General features: G+C 37.3%; 2 protein-coding genes across 3 annotated transcripts in view; one reads left to right on the top strand and one right to left on the bottom strand.

Moving 5' to 3' along the window:
- LOC129237738 (mitogen-activated protein kinase kinase kinase 7-like) overlaps positions 1-8,852 on the top strand; it is a 60,404-nt gene extending 51,552 nt beyond the window's left edge. For both annotated transcript variants that reach the window (XM_054872655.1, XM_054872654.1), the window contains exons 10-11: positions 7,243-7,601; positions 7,666-8,852. In XM_054872655.1, the coding sequence (XP_054728630.1) occupies positions 7,243-7,601; positions 7,666-7,887 (581 nt within the window). In that variant the 3' untranslated portion in view covers positions 7,888-8,852. The remainder of the gene's footprint in view (positions 1-7,242; positions 7,602-7,665) is intronic.
- Positions 8,853-10,348: 1,496 nt separating this feature from the next.
- LOC129237700 (von Willebrand factor A domain-containing protein 8) lies at positions 10,349-15,752 on the bottom strand. Its single transcript, XM_054872587.1, has 10 exons — positions 15,408-15,752; positions 14,805-15,064; positions 14,578-14,745; positions 14,349-14,513; positions 14,119-14,274; positions 13,714-14,056; positions 13,409-13,655; positions 11,180-13,318; positions 10,679-11,110; positions 10,349-10,612 (listed from the first exon to the last, which is right to left on the bottom strand). The coding sequence occupies exons 1-10, from the start codon at positions 15,640-15,642 to the stop codon at positions 10,513-10,515; spliced, it is 4,245 nt and encodes a 1,414-aa protein (XP_054728562.1). The 5' UTR covers positions 15,643-15,752; the 3' UTR covers positions 10,349-10,512.
- Positions 15,753-19,488: the final 3,736 nt, after the last annotated feature.

Here is a 19,488-nt window from a genome sequence, read left to right as displayed (position 1 = left end):
ACTGATTCAACCAAATGTTGTGGAGATCATGGGCTTCAATTTCCGGTATCAAAAAGTCGTTTATCTTGGCGCGATGATGTTCGCAATTCACTGTTCTTTTGGCGTCAGCCTCGTCTGTGAAGAAATATGGGCTGATGATGCCTCCAGCCCATAGACCGCACCAAACGGATCAATGGATGTAACGGCTGTTCTTGAATGGTTTCGGGGTGTTCTTCAGTCCAAATACGTCAATTTTGGCCTGGGTGCGCGTGAACACTTCACAAAGCGCTGAATTTCGTTATACAATTGTACCATTTGTAAACGTACGCGTCGGTCTTTCCATGATGAAAAGGCAAAGAATACTGAATAAAATTTTGTATTTATTTTCGCAGTAGTCACGCGTGTTTTGTCAAAAAAAAACCCTATTTGAAAAAGTTCCTCCAATCTGATCACCCTTTATGTATGTGCGGTTCTCAGTATACTTTTCTGCCTTTCAAGCAACATGTTTTCCAAAAACGGTGCAACTGTGACAAGCCAAAAACAGATGATCTTCTTAAAGGGGTTGCAAAACCACGGATGGCACGTGTAAATGTAGATTTTATTTGGTAGTGTTGCCTACTTAGGTTTGCGTATTCTCATCAAATAAATTTTTTAAAAAGCTTCAAAGTTTCAAAGGTTAAATTAGTAAAAAAATTGTTTTAAATACCCCTATGAAATTAATATGGACGTTTAGGCAACCTCAGCTTAAATTTCTTCCTGTCTGTTATCATTTCAGAGGGTTCATAAAATAGTGAAGCGCATACTGGATGCATTGCACCACATCGCAGTATCAAGCTTTTCCCAATGAGAGCAAGATTCACTCCAAGAGTAGCCCGAGCCACTACACACTAATGTGCGCCAGCTAACCTTATGGGCTATATAGCTCGAATAATCAAACACGTAAAGGAGTTTATCTAAGAGCACAGGTATAACTCACTCAGTCGTTAGTTCCTCCACTCTCCTTAACGCTAAGCAATGGATATCGAACGAAAGAGGATAAGGCTTTAAAAAAAAATTGTTTACTTTCTGTTAGCACAAATGTAGTTAGTACAAGGTGGCGCAAAATTAATCACTCTATTGCAAGATTTATACTTTTTGCAAATGATATTTAACACCTGTGAACTAGACAGCTACAGTATGCAAACATAGAAGCAATGGAGCGCGTAAAGTTCAAAATAAAAATGTCCATCACTCAAAATCATGTTTTTTTAATTAGTAAAAATGTTATTAAAAAACAACTTGGATGATTAATTTTGTTTGTATCCTTAATTGTACTCGAAATTTCTTAATGAATTATTTTGAAAAAAATGTATGTTACAGGTATTTATATGAAGTAATGCGTACCTCAACTTCGTTCTTCTGGCTGAAAACGTAAATAAAATAGTTGAACTTTCCTTCTATGAAGTAAAGTATACGCAATGGCTACCTCTGTTTATGTTTCCCCTTTGAATCTGTAAGACTCGTTAAAAAATTAAATTGATGAGAACTGTAGTATACTGAGTATGCAGCGTTACTATATAAGATCTATAGTTTCAGGTACATATGAAATATTTCTTGGTTATTAAAAAAAGTAGGTTTTAGTCACACAGTGTAATACACTTATTAGTCAAAGAAGGAAGCACTAATCTTAACGAGGTACATGGGTTTCGAGAGCTAGAAAAAGCATATATTATCAAATATGATTTAATGTAATTAATGAAATTAAATGAAAATGTTTTGGGAAAATTTCGTTTCAAAAATTCAGCCACTCAGAACACATTTCATGTGGAATAAGGTTCCCTTGGCGTTATTAGAATAACTCATGATAGGTTTATCTGAAATCCAAAAATCCAAATTATTTTTGTTACTATGAATATATTTGTATACATATACAGATTTATGTATGTATCCTATGATCAGAAAGTACCGGGAAAGTTTAATTTAAACGAACCGCATACGTGGGAATCGGTCCATATTTTTTTCTTATGTTGGTAGTACTCTAAGACACTTTTTAGCGACATCGGATTATTAGTGTCTGTCTGGCAGGCCGGAAATGGAGGCAAACAATTCTTGGATTTGGCATGATGATAACGCGCCATCGCACCGAGCCCAAATTGTGCTGGATTATTTGATCAAGCGCCAAGTAAATACCATCGTGCAAGAACCGTATTCACCTGATATGGCCCTGTGCGACTTCTTTTTGTTTCCCAAGTTGAAGTTAACACTTCGTGGAAGGAGATCAAAGAGAATGCGACGAAGGAGTTGAAGGTCATCCCTTCGTGGACCTACCAGGGGTGCATGGAGGACTGGGTTAAACATTGTCAGATGTGTGTTACTTCAGACGGGTCATATTTTGAAGGAGGTAAAATAAATTTGCCTGAAATTGAACTCTGCTTTGTTTTATTTAAACATTCCCGGTACTTTCACATCATAGGTATGTGTGTTTTTAGTGCTTGTTTGGATGAAGGAGAAATCTAAAATTTGATTTTTGGCAGAGTTGTATACAAAGAGGTGTATTTTTGTGTAAAAAATGAGAAGTGATAAAACCTCGTCGTCCAAACACTAATCAGTCTTATCTTGAAAAAGATAAAAAATTTGAACAAAATCTGTTTATTACTTTATCAAAAAGTGTCGTGTCATGTTAACCAATAAAACTAAACGTTTTTTATATCCTTGTTCACTCCGCTTGGGAGCATTGGGCCTCGACAAGACCCTTCCATCGTACACAGTTCTAGGCTGTTGTTTTTGCGCCGTCCCATGTGATGTCGGTATTTGCTAGTTCGCGCAACATCGACCTTCGCGAAGTGATCTTTGGCCGATCGCAACGTCTGCTCCGTTGCGGGTTCCAATCCAATGCCTTTCTTGTGATGCTACCTGGTGGTTGTCTAAGCGTGTGACCTATTCATCGCCACTTTCTGCGTTTGATTTGCCATGGGATCGGCTCCTCATTCGTTGCATTATTATTTAATAAGATAAACCTTTTTTGGTGTTTGCTTTTTAATTTCAAGCCCATGTGAAATCCCTTGAGATACCATATACCTCCCATATGGTCCTATCGTTGAGACGCATTTACGTGTAATTTAAAAGCTAAAGTGAAAACTAAAAAGAAATCTACTTTTTAATTTAATTTAATTCACCTTAAGTCTATATAATTGACATCTCTAAATATAAAGCGAGGTTAATTGACTATCGCTAAAAATATATTAGCTGATTTGTACTTAGCGCAAGACACATTTCAAATTCACTTATTCAATCATTGCTTCAAATATGTGACCAATTTCAATTCAACTACTTTTAAATCCAAAACAAAAACTCGATTCAAAAACATTCCGTAATTTAGTCAAATTTCAGTACATACCGAGCACAATATACTTGAATTTCTTTGAAAAAAAAGGACTCAAAGTGCACAATAAGTAGTTGCTGGTAAATTTTCCCGATAATTCTACATAACAATCGACGAAAACAAAACAAACCAAAACCGGAACACAACAGTATTCAAAAATAAACGAAAATAATGTGTGACGCCACGGCAATAATGACGGCGGCCAAGCAAAATGATCTGCACAGCTGTTGGATAATATATAGTATGCATCGAGTAATAAAACCATAGTGAACCAGCATGAATATTCACTAATGAAAAAAAATTATATTACTATGTAGATATGTACGAGTATTTCGGGCATACATCTACTGACAAATTAAACAAATTTCTTGCTGCTTAATTTCTCGCAAGTATTATTATGAAAAAATGAGTTTTCTTTAAATATTTGTTCGTTCACCGTTATAAATTTAATAGCAGATAGTTTTGTTGCTATGAACATTTATTTGTTTTTTTTTTACCCAAATATAATTACTCCTTTTAAAACTATTTTACACATTGCTAGCAAATAAATAAGATTGATTATTTTCAAATAGCGAAATCTATCCGCTCGTAATTGTCTCATTGGACTCTTTGGAGTATGCAATAATTATTGTGAATTTTTGTTATTATTATATTTACTACTAGGCATGTTGGCATAACTGTGTTGGCTTTGGCTTGCCAAAACAAAAAAAAAAAAACACCTGCAAGGAAGGAGAAAAAGAGAAAGAGAGTAAAATCACATTTCATTATGAGGGGAACCTGCATTGTCCTACTGGCAGAATGTTTACTTGTAAGAATTTGTTAACAAGAACAACGCCATTACGTCTGATTTTAATTAACACCAATGAACAGGCTTTCTTTGATAGTTTTTATGTTAAAATTAATAATAAAAAAATCGAAATAAATATAAAAGAAGTAAGCAAATATTATTTTTGTCAATGCTATTCAGTAAATTGCCACATGAAAGCATTCAAACGCCCATGTTTCTAAGATTTCTATTTTCTGCCCTTCTATGCCTTCAAAAAAAAAAGGCAATTATCTGTCCAGGAATTTTGACGTTCAAATTTTATTTAGGTTGGTTTTCTCTTTGAGATATTACTGATAGCTATTCTCCGGCTGGTAATTCTGGCTACTGCATAGTGATTATTAGAAAAGCATCTGATGAACTTTACTATTGTTTTGACCCTAACACTTCTTTTGACACATTGACGCTTTCGAAAATTTTACTGTCAATTAGTACCATATCTGCAGGAATCAATATTAAACACTCTACACTTAAATATATGTTGAAAACTATTGCGAACTTGTTTCTAAAATTGGTATTGTGGGTCAATTGAAAATCGAAAAGGGCGTATCGAGGACATCTGATTGCCGAGAGTGTGTAACATAACGCAGGCACAACGACCCACCATTAATCTCAATAACTCAATAGACTAGCTTGAATAGAATTTTTTACGAAGCGCAAATTGTAAGTCACAGCAGCTAAAGACAACTGAAGACGCTTTCTTATGCCTGGTTTTCATTTATGGTTTGCCATTTTTTTGGCGTCATAATTTTACATGCAATGCCGATATGTCATTTTAGCACTTTGCCATGGCTTCAAATCAAAATGACACAAAATATACAATCACTAGAATGACACTCTTTGTCAGAGAAACTGTAATAAAGAAAACCAGCATTCTCGTTTAATAATTTTAACCCTAAATCTGAACCCAATTGAATGACGATTTTCTGCAAAAAATAATTTCTTCTGGAAAGCACCTTCGTTTTATTTTATTTTCGACGAAATTGACCGAGTTCCTCCTCCTATTTGTGGTGTGCGTCTTGATGTTGTTCCACAAATGGAGGGACCTGTAGTTTTAAGTCGATTCCGAATGGCAGATATTTTTTATGATGAACTTTTTCATGGCTGAAATGCACTCGGAGGATTGCCATTGCCTGCCGAGGGGCGACCGCTATTAGAAAAACTGGCACGAGACGTGATGTACGATCACCGAAACGACGACGCAGTAAATCCATTGTTGCACGGGCTGTATGACAAGTAGCGCCATCTTGTTGGAACCAAGAGTTGTGAGATCACAGACTTCAATTTCCGGTATTAAAATGTCGTTTATCATGGCACGATATCGTTCGCCATTCACTGTTACATAGGCGCCAGCCTCGTCTTTGAAGAAATATGGACCGATGACTCCTCCAGCCCATAGGCCGCACCAAACTGTTGTTTTCAATAGATGTAATGGCTGTTCCTGAATGGCTTCGAGTTGCTCTTCTGCCCAAATATGGCAATTTTGTTTATTAACATAGCCATTAACAATGAACCTCAACGCTGAACAAAACTCGCTTCCTGAAAAATTTTCACAGAGCGTCGACTTTCGTAACACAATTGTACAATTTGTAAACGTTGTTGAGGCGTAAATCTTTCCATGATGAAAAGTCAACGAATACTGAAAAAAATTATGTATTTAGTTTGACAGTAGTTACTCGTGATCTGCCAAAAAACAACCCTATTGGAAAAAGTACCTCCAATCTGATCACCCTATATTTCGGCTCAGAATTACATACCTCTATATCATTGGCCGATCAGATAAACTATAAATTTTACCTAAAATATATTTACATTCTCCATTTAAATCACCATTTTTATTTAAATTTAGATTTTCGACTCAAATCGCAAAATTTAGTTCGTGTTTGTTTTTAGATCAGCTGTTTTTCTCTTTTGCAAATTCTTGCAAGTAAAAATTTATGCAGTAAAAACTTGCAACTTTCCCTCAAAATAAAATATCGTTTTGCTCTCTCACTTTCCTCTACTTTGCAAGTTTTTAAGATACATGAACACCACAACTTGATAATTTGTAACATATACATATAAACCCTTTGGGGAGGCGTATCGGTATATAACCGTCCAAATTAGTTCCTAGCTGCAAGGCTCGCGACGTCTGTCATTCTAAGCGATAAGATTACGTTTACATTCAAAGACATTAGGGGCCATTAGCGATGAAGTCTTTATCTTCCTTATAATGTAAGCTGACGATGTGAGACGACGGTAGTCAGAACGAATTTCACTGCCAGAGAAACCTGCACGCTTTTTATACATTTTATCCTACGCACGATGGCTAAGCGATCTAGAGGTGAACGTTAGATAGTGACAGTTCTGACGAATACAACTTTGAATCTGATAAGACGGAAGATGACGGTATTACTTCGTCAAGTGGAAGTGAAATCCGTGCAATAAGGAATCTACTCAGGCATTTCAACAGTATCACTGATAGCAGTTTTTTTATAATTGTTTTTTGATTTTAAGAAAAAATTTTCTTGTGTTAAATAAAGCCTTAGTTTAACGTATATATTTCTTTACTGCGCACTCCAATACCTCTCGTCCTCAGCGACGCTCGCCTGTCGAGCGGCTCTGTCCCCAAAGAGTTAAAACTTATTTGCTTTAATTAAATTTGAAATTTATTTACTTTTTTAAATAAATAATAATAATAATAACATTTGCTTCAACAGATCTATAGACAGAATATTTCAATGATCCTTCTTGATAAACAAAATGTTGCCACCTGCTCTTTTCGATGTTTTTTTTTCTTTCTTTTTTTTTTGCTATTTTTGTGGTTACTAATTTTATCAAGTGAATATTATTATATTATCTGGATCATCATAACTGCCAACGTAAAATATTCATCGGGTTTTTCTACTCTAAATACAGCGATCCTACCTAATTTCTTACTCATACAAATTATAATTGTTATCGTACGGAAACGATTCTTTCCAAGGCATACTGACTTGTAGATATGTAAAATTTACAATTTTTATATATTTATAAATATTTAGCCAATTTGTATATTCACCAAGTAATTTTTATTTATATTTTTTTATTCATTTTACAGCCAGGAGCGATGGCAAAGAGGGACTCACCGTCACCGAAACCAAGCCGATGATACCGAATAGCTCAATGGCTGAAAGAGACTTCAATGCCGCCACACATTATGATGTGGAAGATAACGATGACGCAGATGATCCATCGCTCGCTGAGATGCTAGACCCCGAACTACAACCTGAACAACCCATACCCGACAACGAAGAATCACAAGCCATTTACAGAGAACATCGACGTTTGGCCAAAGAATACCTGCGAGTGGATACAAAACTCTACTATGCACAAGACTTTAAGGAGAAAATTCTTATAGGATTAGATCCAGAAGAGCGTCAAAAGAAACAGGAAATGCTTAGGAAAATTCAAGAGAAAGTAAGCTCGCATTTGGTTCGTAGTTACTTAATTGAGAAACGCAATTTTGTTTTCTTTTTCGCAGCAAGAGCTTTTGGAGCTTTACAATAACTTGAAGCAACAGCGTGAAAACTTACTCGCCGAGCAGACGCGTGCCGTGCGACCGAATAGTGCTGGTGTTGCACAACAACAAATGGAGTTGCTTGCTGGAAATGCGAGAACGACGCCAGCGAATGGTGCGCAACAGCACCAAGAAATGCTCGCCGATGATGGCTGGGTGGTCATACAACCGAATCAGAATGCGTAGTCTTGAGTCATGACATATTTTCATTAGAAATTTCCATTCGTGTCGTTTTAAGTGCATTTTACTGATCTTTGGTTAATGCTGATATATTAGGTGAGGTGAAAAGTTCTGAATGTATTTCGCGAGATGTCTTTAGTGAGTCATATCTCAGAATGTATGCAATGCAGCGGGTGCATTTAAAGTTGACATTATGTTTACATTTTTGGGCAAATTTTCGTTTGGTTACCGGTTTTACCAGCCTTTCAAAATGAAGCTGAAAAAGGAGTAATTCGATACATTGTTAAAATATATACCACTAATTTGGGGAGCAGGCAGCAAAAATATTTGTGCTTTGGAATGAACACAGTATTGACTGCAACAGCAAAGTGTTGCTTACAGCGGCTCACGCTTCATCGGAAATATTGATAAAATCATGGAAATCGTTTAGTCGAACCGTCATGCGAGCACTTGCTCCATTGCATAGAAAGCTAGGATTAACGAGAAAACTGTTTGGAATTATGTGCATAGGGTTTATTATAATTATATAAATTTCATTGTCGATATAACGCGAAAAAACATTGAGCATTTTTTACTTTATCCAACATTTGATTTTCACTGACCATTTTGCAAAGGAAGGACTGAAGCCTTTACATGATTACTTTTTGAAAAATATCTATTTATCATAAGAAATTAACCGATTTGGTATAGTTTGTAGGGCTTCCGATTATTCTTTATGTCTAAATGGGAGCATATTGTGTATGTATAAATGTTTGTATGTGGGAGTATGTTAAGACAATTTTGTTCTACTTTTGTTGTAGACATGCCGTGTATGATAGATTATTTATGTAAAGTTCATTATTATTATGGAATTGTAAAAAAATGTCACTATATGCGCGTCCATCATTGTATGATAAATATGTAAATAATTAAATTTAGAATGAATATAAATTTCAATATCTGTGACGATGTAGTGCATATTAAAGTACATAGTTATAATTGAAAAAGATTTTTACTTGGCTCGCTTTCGATGCGCCATCGACAAATTTGTATGGAGAAAGCAGAGAACAAAGTGACGTTGTGGTTGAAATACTGCGAAAATCGTATTAAGGAACCGATTTACCAATACAAAGGGGATTGTACCATTTTTCCAAACACTATTTATTTTGACTTTCAAATTACTTTACTATTCTAAGACCAGCTTTTAACCTTTTGAAATAAAAAAAAAATTGGTTACAAGTATGCTGTTTTATTAAAAGTGAAGGTGAAGTTCAGAATAAACAAGACTGGCGTCATGAAAATGTTTTAAGGATCCATCGTTTTAATAAGTTAGTGCGTTGGAAATTACATCACTAGCTAACTTTCAGTGAAAACTTGGTAACATTCGGTTCAGTGGAAGCGAAATTATTGCGTGTAAAGTGTCGGTATGTTTGTGTCATCGGTACAAAAATGAGTTTCGAAGAAAAAGCTAATATCAAATTGTGTTTTAAAATCGGTAAAACTTTAACCGAAACATTTGAATTGATGAAAAAAGTTTATGGCAATGATTGTCTATCTCGTCCCAGAGTTCATGAGTGTTTACATGTTTCAGAAATGGTTGTGAGGACATAAATGACAATGAACATACGGGCCGCCCTAAATCAGTAATCACCGAAAACTCCATTAAAATTTTTCGTAAATTTATCAAAAATGAACCGAAATCATCGTTGAAATTCATGGAATCGGAGTTAAGTATCTCCAAAACATTGATTTATCGGATTTTAACTGATCATTTGGACTTACGAAAGGTGTGTGCACGTTTCATTCCGCATAAGTTAACTGAGGACCAAAAATTGCTCAGAATTCAACAAGAATTTTAATAATTTCAATGCGTTGTTTAAGCGTGAATCGTTCCATTTTTATTAATGGCGTAGTTTCTACTAGTCAAATATCAAAAAATGACATCTACCGAAATAGCGGGCTTTTCAAAATAACATTTGTTATTGGAAAACCCTTTATGTAATAAATGCAGTTAAAAAAAATTAAATATCTGTGCGCGTAATAGTTTTCGGGTTTTTATCGTAAAGCAAGGGCTTAAGATGTCTAAATCAGTTTTCTGCTCCCTTTCCTCTACTTATTGGTGTTGGGGTATCCGGTCGCCAAATAGTATCAACAGTTTTGCCTATATACCGACAGGTATAGAGGAAATCTCTCTGATGGGCAATTAGATGCAATTCCAATCTAAATCCTTAGCATTTAAATAATTAAATTGTTTTTAAATTTGTAGTAAAAAAAAGATTGAATAACCGGTTGCAAATCAAGCGCTGGGTTTCAAAAATGATGACCAAAGAGAACTTAATGGCGAAACTACATTTTTCTTTAGTATAAATTAGTTAAAAGTGTTTTTTAGTTGCCGACAGATTCCCGTATTTTAAAATTTTTTATACCAATTTATTTCATATAGTCTACGAACTTATAAATATACCAACAGTTATTGAAAAATGCACACTCTGGTTATATATATAAACACTTTTTCTTTAAGCACATAAACATATATACATATTCGTATTGCATACGCAATATTTAACACAACATTAAAGGTTTAAAATTGAACTACTTTTGACTTGGAAAGGTATTACGGACACTGAAAATAATAATTGTTTTCTAAACATATCACAGCAATGAGGAAGTGAAAATCTGTTTCAGAATTTGTGGTAATTTCGTCAGGTCCATGCAAACGTAACTATGGCCAGCAGGCATTTGAGCATTAATTCTGCAAATAAACAACAAAAAGCATAAACATTTCAAATTTATATCAACAAATTTTATAACAGCTTACTCATCCGCTTCCTCCGCCAAACTACCAATGAACAGCATATGAGCTTTCACCTTCGGTTCGCCGTTCATAAGCGCCTTTGCCAGCTCTTTAGGTTGTATTCCGTAACGTGATAAATTCGCATCGCTAAGCACTACCACAATTGAGTTGTCATAATCCTCAGTCGACAATGTATTTACAGCTTCTTTGATAGCCTTTACAGTACTGTCGCCGGACCAACAAAACTGGGAATGTGCGTGCATCATACGGATTGTCTCGAAACGTTCTTTATCTGTTTTTGGTGGACTACCAGCACAGACAAATGGTATTTCCCAACCCTCACCGCTATGACCAACAATGTCGTAGACGATTTTCTTTTCAAAACCCTCGAATGCTTCCATAACCATTACGACAGCTTCGAGTTCGCGATCCAAACGACCATCGTAACCATTAAATCTGGAAACAGCGAAGGCAGAAATAGTACTTAAAAGTTTCTTTTAATTAATTCGCTTAATATGCATTTACCTATACATGGAGCCCGATACATCAACCACCAATTTCAGGCGATTCGGCTTCTCCTGAATATGATCCGCCCAAGGATTGGCCTCCGCACGTCGTCTATAGATATTCTTTTCACCAGTAATACCCTCAATCAGGCGCGTGTCATCTAGTTCGCCATGCGTTTGGTACTTCTGCCATTGCCGTTCCTTACTCTTCGTCTGCAAAGCTTCTAATACTGCCTTCAGTTGTTGTACCTGTTTTCGTATGGGTTCGTTAAATTGTTCATATATTTCGTGATCATGCGCGGACATGCGAATCTCTTTCAGCTTGTCTTCGAATGCTTTGCGATTCATTTCACGTGCTGCAAGTTTCACTTCTTCAGGTATGTCGTCTTTCTCTTCGTCAGAGAGCTGATGCACTTTGTGACCGGCATCTAGGCGGAAGGGGCCACCTTTGCCGCCCAGGCCAGCTGTATCGCGACCACCGGTACCCCCCGCCCATGTGTTGCCACCCACATGTGGTTCGTTCTTCGGATCTACCTTACCGTATTTGGGACCAGATACGCCAAGTCCGCTTTTGCGCTCCACCGTCAGCTGGATTTCCTTCTTGCGCCGCAGTGCAAACAGTTCATTGCGCGCATACGCTTCAATGGGCAGGCCATGCTTGGACAGCACCGTTGTCACCTGCTCCAGCGCCTCGGGCTGATATTTGTCAAAGTCCAGCACGTTGCCTACCAATTCGGACATTGAGTCATTCGGGTATTTTTCAAGGTGCTTAACAATGTTAACCACCTCTCTGGTGGAGTAAGGGTAATTGAGTAAACCTTCATCGGCCATTGTACGGAGCTCACCAAATGCGTTCACTAGCATTGCGAGCGTCTTCTTCGGCACTGACGGACCATATTTTTGTAGCAAGTAGATTTCTGAATCAGGTGACGGATTATCAATGGCATGACAGCTAAAGACGTCACCCAAAGAGGCAAAGAAATCGTTGCCGAGGAAAGGAAAGCCGGGCCTGTTTGCCAACACAATTACACGGAAATTGGGATGCATTTCAATGATTTCGCCGGTATGACCGGCCTCCTTAGCAGCGGCACCTTCGCCGGTTGCTACAATTTTACGTCCATCTGAGAGGAACATTTCGCCATTTTCCACCAAGGTACGCAGTATGCATGTCACATTTACGGGAGCTTTATCAGCTTCATCAATTACCAAAATGTGCCCGCTCTTGACAGCTTTCACCAATGGACTGTCCTCGTAGATCACCTGACCATCGCGAAGCGTCGATTGTACCGTTAAGCTATGCACGGTGGTATCGCGATGCAATTGCAGGTACTCGCGTGGTTTATTCATCAGCTGGAGTAATTTATCGATTAATTTATTTTTGCCCACACCCTGATTACCAACCAACAAGAGATGCTCACCAATAATGAAGTCCTGCAATAGCCGCTCTAAGAGCTCCACATGCTGTGGCATTTCATAAAAAAGCGTGCTGGGTACTTTCGATTCCGCGTCCGTAGCGACAAGCGGCATTGAGGTGTTGCCTATACTTAGCACATTGTCTTCAACGTTAATTTTACGACGAACACCTGAGCGCGTACGACTCTTGTCAATACCAACGCGCGCTATGGCATCTTCAAGTGCGGCACGTGGCAAAGCGGGCATAAATTTGGCGAGAAAGGTACTTTGCAGCACATCGTAGGCAGAGGTCAAGGCATTTGCTTCAGCGTCGCCGCTTGGAAAGGCGGAGGTACGCCGCGCGATTTTCAACAATTGACGTGTTGACAAAGTACCAGCCAAGTTCGAGAGTGTCGGATCGGTTGATTCCCGTAAGTAATGCGACAATTTAATGATTTTATGAATATCTGCATTGATTTCTCCATAAAGCTTTTGTATGATTTCATATTCCTCACTTTGTTGAAGCGGGCGCACTTCGAGGAAAAGGAATAAACTCAACATTTCAGAAGTGAGCCAATTTTGTGATGGTTGACTGAGATTCGGTGGCTCGCCCAGCGCTATAATGCGAAACGAGTCGTGTATTTTGAGTATACTTTTCTCAGCCAGCTGTAGTTTAGTGTAACCTTGCTGAATGAGCGCATCATAACGCGCAGAACTTAGCAAAATTGTGCCGTCGCAGAGCTGCAATTCGCGATCTTGAATTAAACTGCAAAAAAAAAAAAAAAAAAAAAAATGAAAAATATTAGAATTTGAATACTAGGTAAAAAATAGGTAAAAAATACAAAAATATACGCACCGTTGCAGCGCAACAATTGTACTCTTGTGCAGACGATGTATGCCATTTAGAACGGCAACTGAACCGTACTTTGCGGCGCGCACCAATGGTGAATCACGCCATATTGTATCACCTTCGGACGAAGTTATACGCTGCTGTATTAAATCTCGTGAAGTCATGTCCTCATAGAGAATCATTGTCTCAACAGATTGGTTCAGCAAATGCATCAAATGATTGGTGAGAGTTATTTTGCCAACACCCTTTTGACCTAGCCGAAAAAGAGATGTATAAAAATTTATTCCAATACATTTTTAGAATGTGCATACCAATCAAACAAATGTCGCCCACTGCAATTGATTGCACCATTGCGGCCAGCACATTGCGCTGATGATCGAGATCTACGAATTGCGCTACTTTTTGTGGAGATGCTAACCGCTGACCACCAGGCACTGAAATAGACACGTTATCGATTTTAAACTGCAAAGTAGGCATCGCCTCATTCTTTGTGCTGGTTGTAGATATAGATTTTACAGGTTTGCTTTTTACTGGGTCTATTTTAAAAGATTTCAGTAACGATTTAATGCGATCGATATGCTCTTTTTTCATTGAGGCTTGGTATGGATAGATGCGGGTTATGGCGTCATGTACACTTATGTGCGGATTTGCTTGCTGCAGGTAAACACAAAACCAGTTTATTGGAAAAATTATTATGAAACTGTAATTTCAAATACCATCATTTTTGCCACCAAATGCAGATTGTCCAGCGGAAAGTCAGGCAGATAGTCAGTCTGTTCTGCAGCTTGAATCGCCATACCAAAGCTAACCAAACTTTTGAGATTTTCAACAGGTACATTCGGCGCATGATGTTGCAGGTCGATTAAAATTTCCTAAAATATATATGTACATACATACAAACCTTATCACATACACTCATTACGCCAATAATTTTACTTTTACTTACGTCAAAGGCATAGTGTGAAACATTTCGCGATTGAAAGCGAGAACGCAAAGGTGGATCTAAGGGAGTTCCTTTATATTTGTGTGTAGGAAGACCTAGCGCAACCACGCGAAAATCTTCCGATACTCGTAGTACCCCCAATTTGTCTAGCTCCTCTTTGGTATATGTCTGTTGAGTTAATTTAAAGCATAAAATAGTAATTAAAACGCGATAAAATAAAACCTTAACACACCTCTAATAATTTGTCGTAACGCTCGGGAGCCATTAGAAATTTGCCATTTTCTAAATGCATTTCACGATTTTCCAGTAAGTTATTCAAAATGGGTAAAACATTGCGTTCAGCATGCTCCACGCCATCGAGCACCAATACACGTCCGTTAACAGCAGCACGCACGGCACACTGAAAAATTCGAATTGTCATTTATGTAAAATTCATTACAAAGTGAAGTTACAACCGACCTGATCATAATAAATAGCTGCTTTGTTCTTAATTTCTCGCCGTTGTTTCAAATCACTTTCGGTTGTATCTCTACTCAGCGCGATGTATTCTAATTCACGTTGTGTTAGCTCTAAAAATTGCATTGCTAGCTGCCGGCGTAGTGACCCAGGCTGACCTATCAGGAACATATCTTGCTTCAAGATATCCTTTTGCAGCATCCATCGCAAATGATGCAGCGCTGATTGTGTCAGTTCTAGTGTACCATCCTCGCCGTATTGCACTAAATTAAAAAATTGAAACAAAAAAAGTTTTAAATTAAAACAATGGTACATTGAACGCCTGCTTTGCAGCTGCAGCTGCAGCTTCTGAATATCACAGATACAGAGATAACATTTCCTATAAACTGACAATAAATGATAAAATGTAAATCCGGATCCTTCTGGTAACGTAGTCACGACTGTGTTGAGAACGCTAAATGTTTGCAACGATGATTTTATCTGTCTGTTCAGAATTGATGGCAATAGTAAAGATTATTTTTCACCTAAGCGCAAATAAGTAGTGGTCTGTCTTCTAATTCGGACTTTGACCTTTATTAATGTTTTTGATTAGCATCGTAAAATTACCATATTTTTGTGGCACCAGCTCTGGATTTTTTGGTGTCTTTAAAGCTTTTGTTACATCTCCAATATTTATTCGTTCGCTGTTGATTTTAGTTCCTTCATTCACAGTCATTGCTTCCTCTGATTTTGTTGTATAAAATTTCATATAAATTGGCGCAAACGGTGGTGATTTTAACTTTATATGATGCCATAGCAAAGCACTTGTTGTTTTTGGTGTTCTACTTAATGTTGCTAACATTTCACCTAAATAGATTTAAACTTATAATGCTGTCAATTGTACTAAGAACTGGACCGTGAGATAATTATGCTCAACATAACATCCATTTGCTTGAAGAAAAATTAAGGAACTTGAAACGTAAATACAAACAGCTGATTACCACTGAATGTTGTTGGGAATGCAAGAGACTTATCGATATTGCAGACATCGATAAGTTCATCGAATTGCAGCACAGAACATCGTTCACTCGCTTACCAAAAACATATTATTACTAATTTATACTTATTACAACTTATCTTATAAATTATATTCACTATATAAAATTAAACCAAACAAAAGAAAATAAAGCAAACATAACAAAGCAATAATTTCATTTACATACACACATACCTACCATGGATATGCTACAGTGACTCACAGCTGTACTGTTTACCACTGAACAAAAACAAAAACAAAGCTTGCTGAAAAAATATATGTATAAACAAATAGTTTTCTCAACAAAATAAGCTCACAACTTAAGGGGGTCTTCTGGTCTCCAGCGAAAAAAAAATCGATTTTTTTTTTTTGCATAATTTTTTTTGTATGTGTATGCGAGAATACGCCACAGAAAGGATTTTTTGAAAATCGCATTTTTTTCACATTTTTCTGGGCACCGAAGTGTACCCTTCTCCGGCCGTTTTATCATAAACTTTATCTTTAAACGCGTTTCCCCGAAAATCGTGTTTTTTAAGCATTTTGGTCACACTTTTCATAGTAGTTATACTCCGATTTCAATGGTTTTGGTCTTAAAAGGTTCGGAAAACTTACCGCTAAGTTTCCCCGTGTACGATTTTTGAAATTTTTTTTCATTCCATTTTTATAACCTTTTAAAGTTCAAAAAATGAGCAAAAAAAATTTTTTTTGCAAATTGTTGCATAACTTTTGAAAAAAATTAAAAAAAAAAAATCTGTCATGGGAAAACTTAACCAGGGCAACTCTGAAGACAACGCATATCTAATATTTGCTTTCTGATTACCCAGGTGGAAAAACCGTGTCAAAATGGAGACCTGTTCCGTTTGGAGGTGGACGTCTTCAGCGCCATTTCAAGGTCGCGAGTGTTAATTTTTTTCAAAGTCAAAACCATTTTTTAAAAGCCAAGACATGTACCTTTAAAATAAAAAAAAATTTTTTTTTAAATATTCACAGGATTTGTCACAATCAATCCCCAAAAAAACCCTTCATTTCAGGGCCTCGAGACCAGAAGACCCCCTTAACAGATGCAGTGTATTTTATATTTTCTCTGAGAATGCAATAACGGTAAAATGTATTGTTTTCTGTTTAGGTTAGCGTCTGAAGTCATTTTCAAAAAATGTTTGTAAAGAAAAGTTGAAAATTGTAAATTGAGGGTATTTCCAGATATTTTAAAGCCGGATGGCTCACGATTAAATTCTGATAGAAATAAAACGACTGGCTATTTTTACGATCCAAGCGGAAGTGACTTCCATTTTATTCTTTCTTCCATTTGTCATTTAGGGTTGCCTTATTTTACTTAATACTACATCTCTTCTTAGCATTACTCTACGTTTACATTATTGGGTGTATCTTATACTATGCCTACACTTACATTAACATACATTCCATCAATAGGCGACCTTAAGGGTTTTACAACTCGGCCAAACCTGATAAGTGATCGCCCTCGATCATTCGCGGTTCATCAAACTCAGAATAATCTCCTAGGGGATCACTTTCCAACTCTATGCATTCATCGGGTTGCTGAACCCACCTTTTTATGTGGTGAGCCTCGATAACCCCATCATACGGAAGCTGGGTGAGCTGACAACCGCCAATGTCGCGGACAACATACCTGTCGTTTCCTAAACTTTTGTGAATGACATAAGGACCTCGATATCGGGGTATAAATTTCTTGTTACTACCAGCCGTGGTGTCTACATTCCTTATGACCACATAATCACCTGGGATGTATTGGGTACTAGGGCTACCCTTTGAAGCCCGCTTAACGTCATACTCCTGCCTAGCTGTAATAGCCTTAGATGCTCTGTCTCGTATCTGGGTAAGATCTCGTTCGTAATCAGGACACAACATATCCTGAAAGTATTCGGTAAACTCATCCACTATTACTCCCCTTTGTTCCACGCCAAACAAGAGTCGACTGGGAGTATCCCTACAGGTACTGTGAATTGAGTTATTCATGGCATATTCCACCTCAAGTAATTTACTAACCCAGTCGTCATGCTTAATTTCATCCGTCAGTTTACCCAGCATCGTCTTTAGAACTCTATTTACTCTTTCTACCTGACCATTTGCCTGTGGAGAAGCTACAGCAACTTTTATATGACTTACATTTCGTTTCGTTAAAAATGAACTAAATTCTAAAGAGGTGAAACAGGTTCCTCGGTCAGTCACAATTCTCCTTGGTCTACTATAATAACTAAAGTACTTGTCAAGAGCATTAATAACTTCCTTAGTGCTTGTTGTATTACACGGATAAAGTTTTACGAATTTTGTGAAACCATCAACAACAACTAAAATGTGTTTACGTTTAGATCTAATCGATGGTAATGGTCCAAAATGATCCAAGTGGATAGTATCAAATGGCAAAGCAGTTTTGGGGATGGGATACAAAGTTCTTTCCTTATTCTGTGGGGGTGTGGCATACATTATGCACTTCAGACAATTTCTTACAAACCTTTCCACTTTTAATCTCATATTGGGAAACCAGTAGTACAATTTTAGCTTCTCATGTGTCTTTTCAGTTGCTAAATGACCCATTTTTTCATGTATCACGCGTATGACATTAGACTCCATCTCATGAGGTACGTATAGGGCCATCTTCCCGTCTTGATTTCTTTTGTAAACAACCCCGTCCATTAGATCATAGTCAGTGACATTTTCGCGTTCCAAACGGTCTCGTATAGTCTTAACATGGTTATCTCGCTCTTGTGCGACTTGTATTTGGAATTGGATATCATCCACATCTATGATTAAACCTATCTGTCTCCTGCTTAATGCATCGACGTGGCCCATCGCAGCACCTCGCTTATGTCTTATTTTATAATTAAAGTTCTCTAATTCAAGGGCCCACCTAGCTATTCTGGGATTAAGCTGCCTCCTATCAAGAGTTAAGGTTAGTGAGTTGCAATCAGTTACTATTGTGAAGGGAATACCCTCTAAGTAAGTCCTAAACCGTCTCAATGCATATATGATTGCTAGCGTCTCCAGCTCAAAACTGTGGTATTTTGATTCTGCACTTGTTGCTGTTTTGGAGAAATATGATATTGGGTGAAACCTTTCATCGTCCTGCCGCTGCAATAGCACTGCTTCAAAACCTATGCTGCTTGCATCACAATGCAATTCGGTTTCCCTTTTGGGACTATATATGGCCAAAACTGGGCTCCGCGTCAGCCTAAATTTTAACTCATTAAATGCGTCAATACACTCCTGATCAAACTCGAATCGCGCGTCTCTCTTAAGCAAGTTCTGCAAAGGTTTGGCTATCTGGGAAAAGGAAGGTACAAATCGGCGGAAATAAGAAAACAGACCTATGCATGACTGCAGTTGTTTTGAGTTAGTAGGTATAGGGAAATTTTGTATACTCTTAATATGGGAGTTGTTCGGCAGTATTCCTGTCCTGGTTACTGAGTACCCCAGATATTCGATTTCGTCATATCCAAATTTACACTTTTCCAGATTGAGTTTTAGTGCGCGCAAGGTAAGTCTGGTTAATACGGTCTTCAGCAGGTCTACATGTTCGTCAAATGTTTCGGTAGCGATAATAATATCGTCCATATAAATAATAATTTTCCTATTATCAACCATATCTCGAAAGACATGATTGATAAATCGTTGGAATACCGCAGGTGCATTCTT

The sequence above is a fragment of the Anastrepha obliqua genome, chromosome 2, assembly GCF_027943255.1.
Source record: "Anastrepha obliqua isolate idAnaObli1 chromosome 2, idAnaObli1_1.0, whole genome shotgun sequence".
Lineage (NCBI taxonomy): Eukaryota > Metazoa > Arthropoda > Insecta > Diptera > Tephritidae > Anastrepha > Anastrepha obliqua.
This window is presented reverse-complemented; position numbering and strand designations above follow the sequence as displayed.

What these genes read in the sequence shown, in the direction of transcription:
- LOC129237700 (XM_054872587.1), bottom strand. Translation starts at nt 15,642, where the DNA reads ATGTTAGCAACATTAAGTAGAACACCAAAAACAACAAGTGCTTTGCTA. An exon ending in GTTACGACAAATTATTAGAG is followed by an intron (nt 14,514 to 14,577) that starts GTGTGTTAAGGT and finishes TTAACTCAACAG; the next exon opens with ACATATACCAAAGAGGAGCT. An exon ending in GTATCGGGCTCCATGTATAG is followed by an intron (nt 11,111 to 11,179) that starts GTAAATGCATAT and finishes CGCTGTTTCCAG; the next exon opens with ATTTAATGGTTACGATGGTC.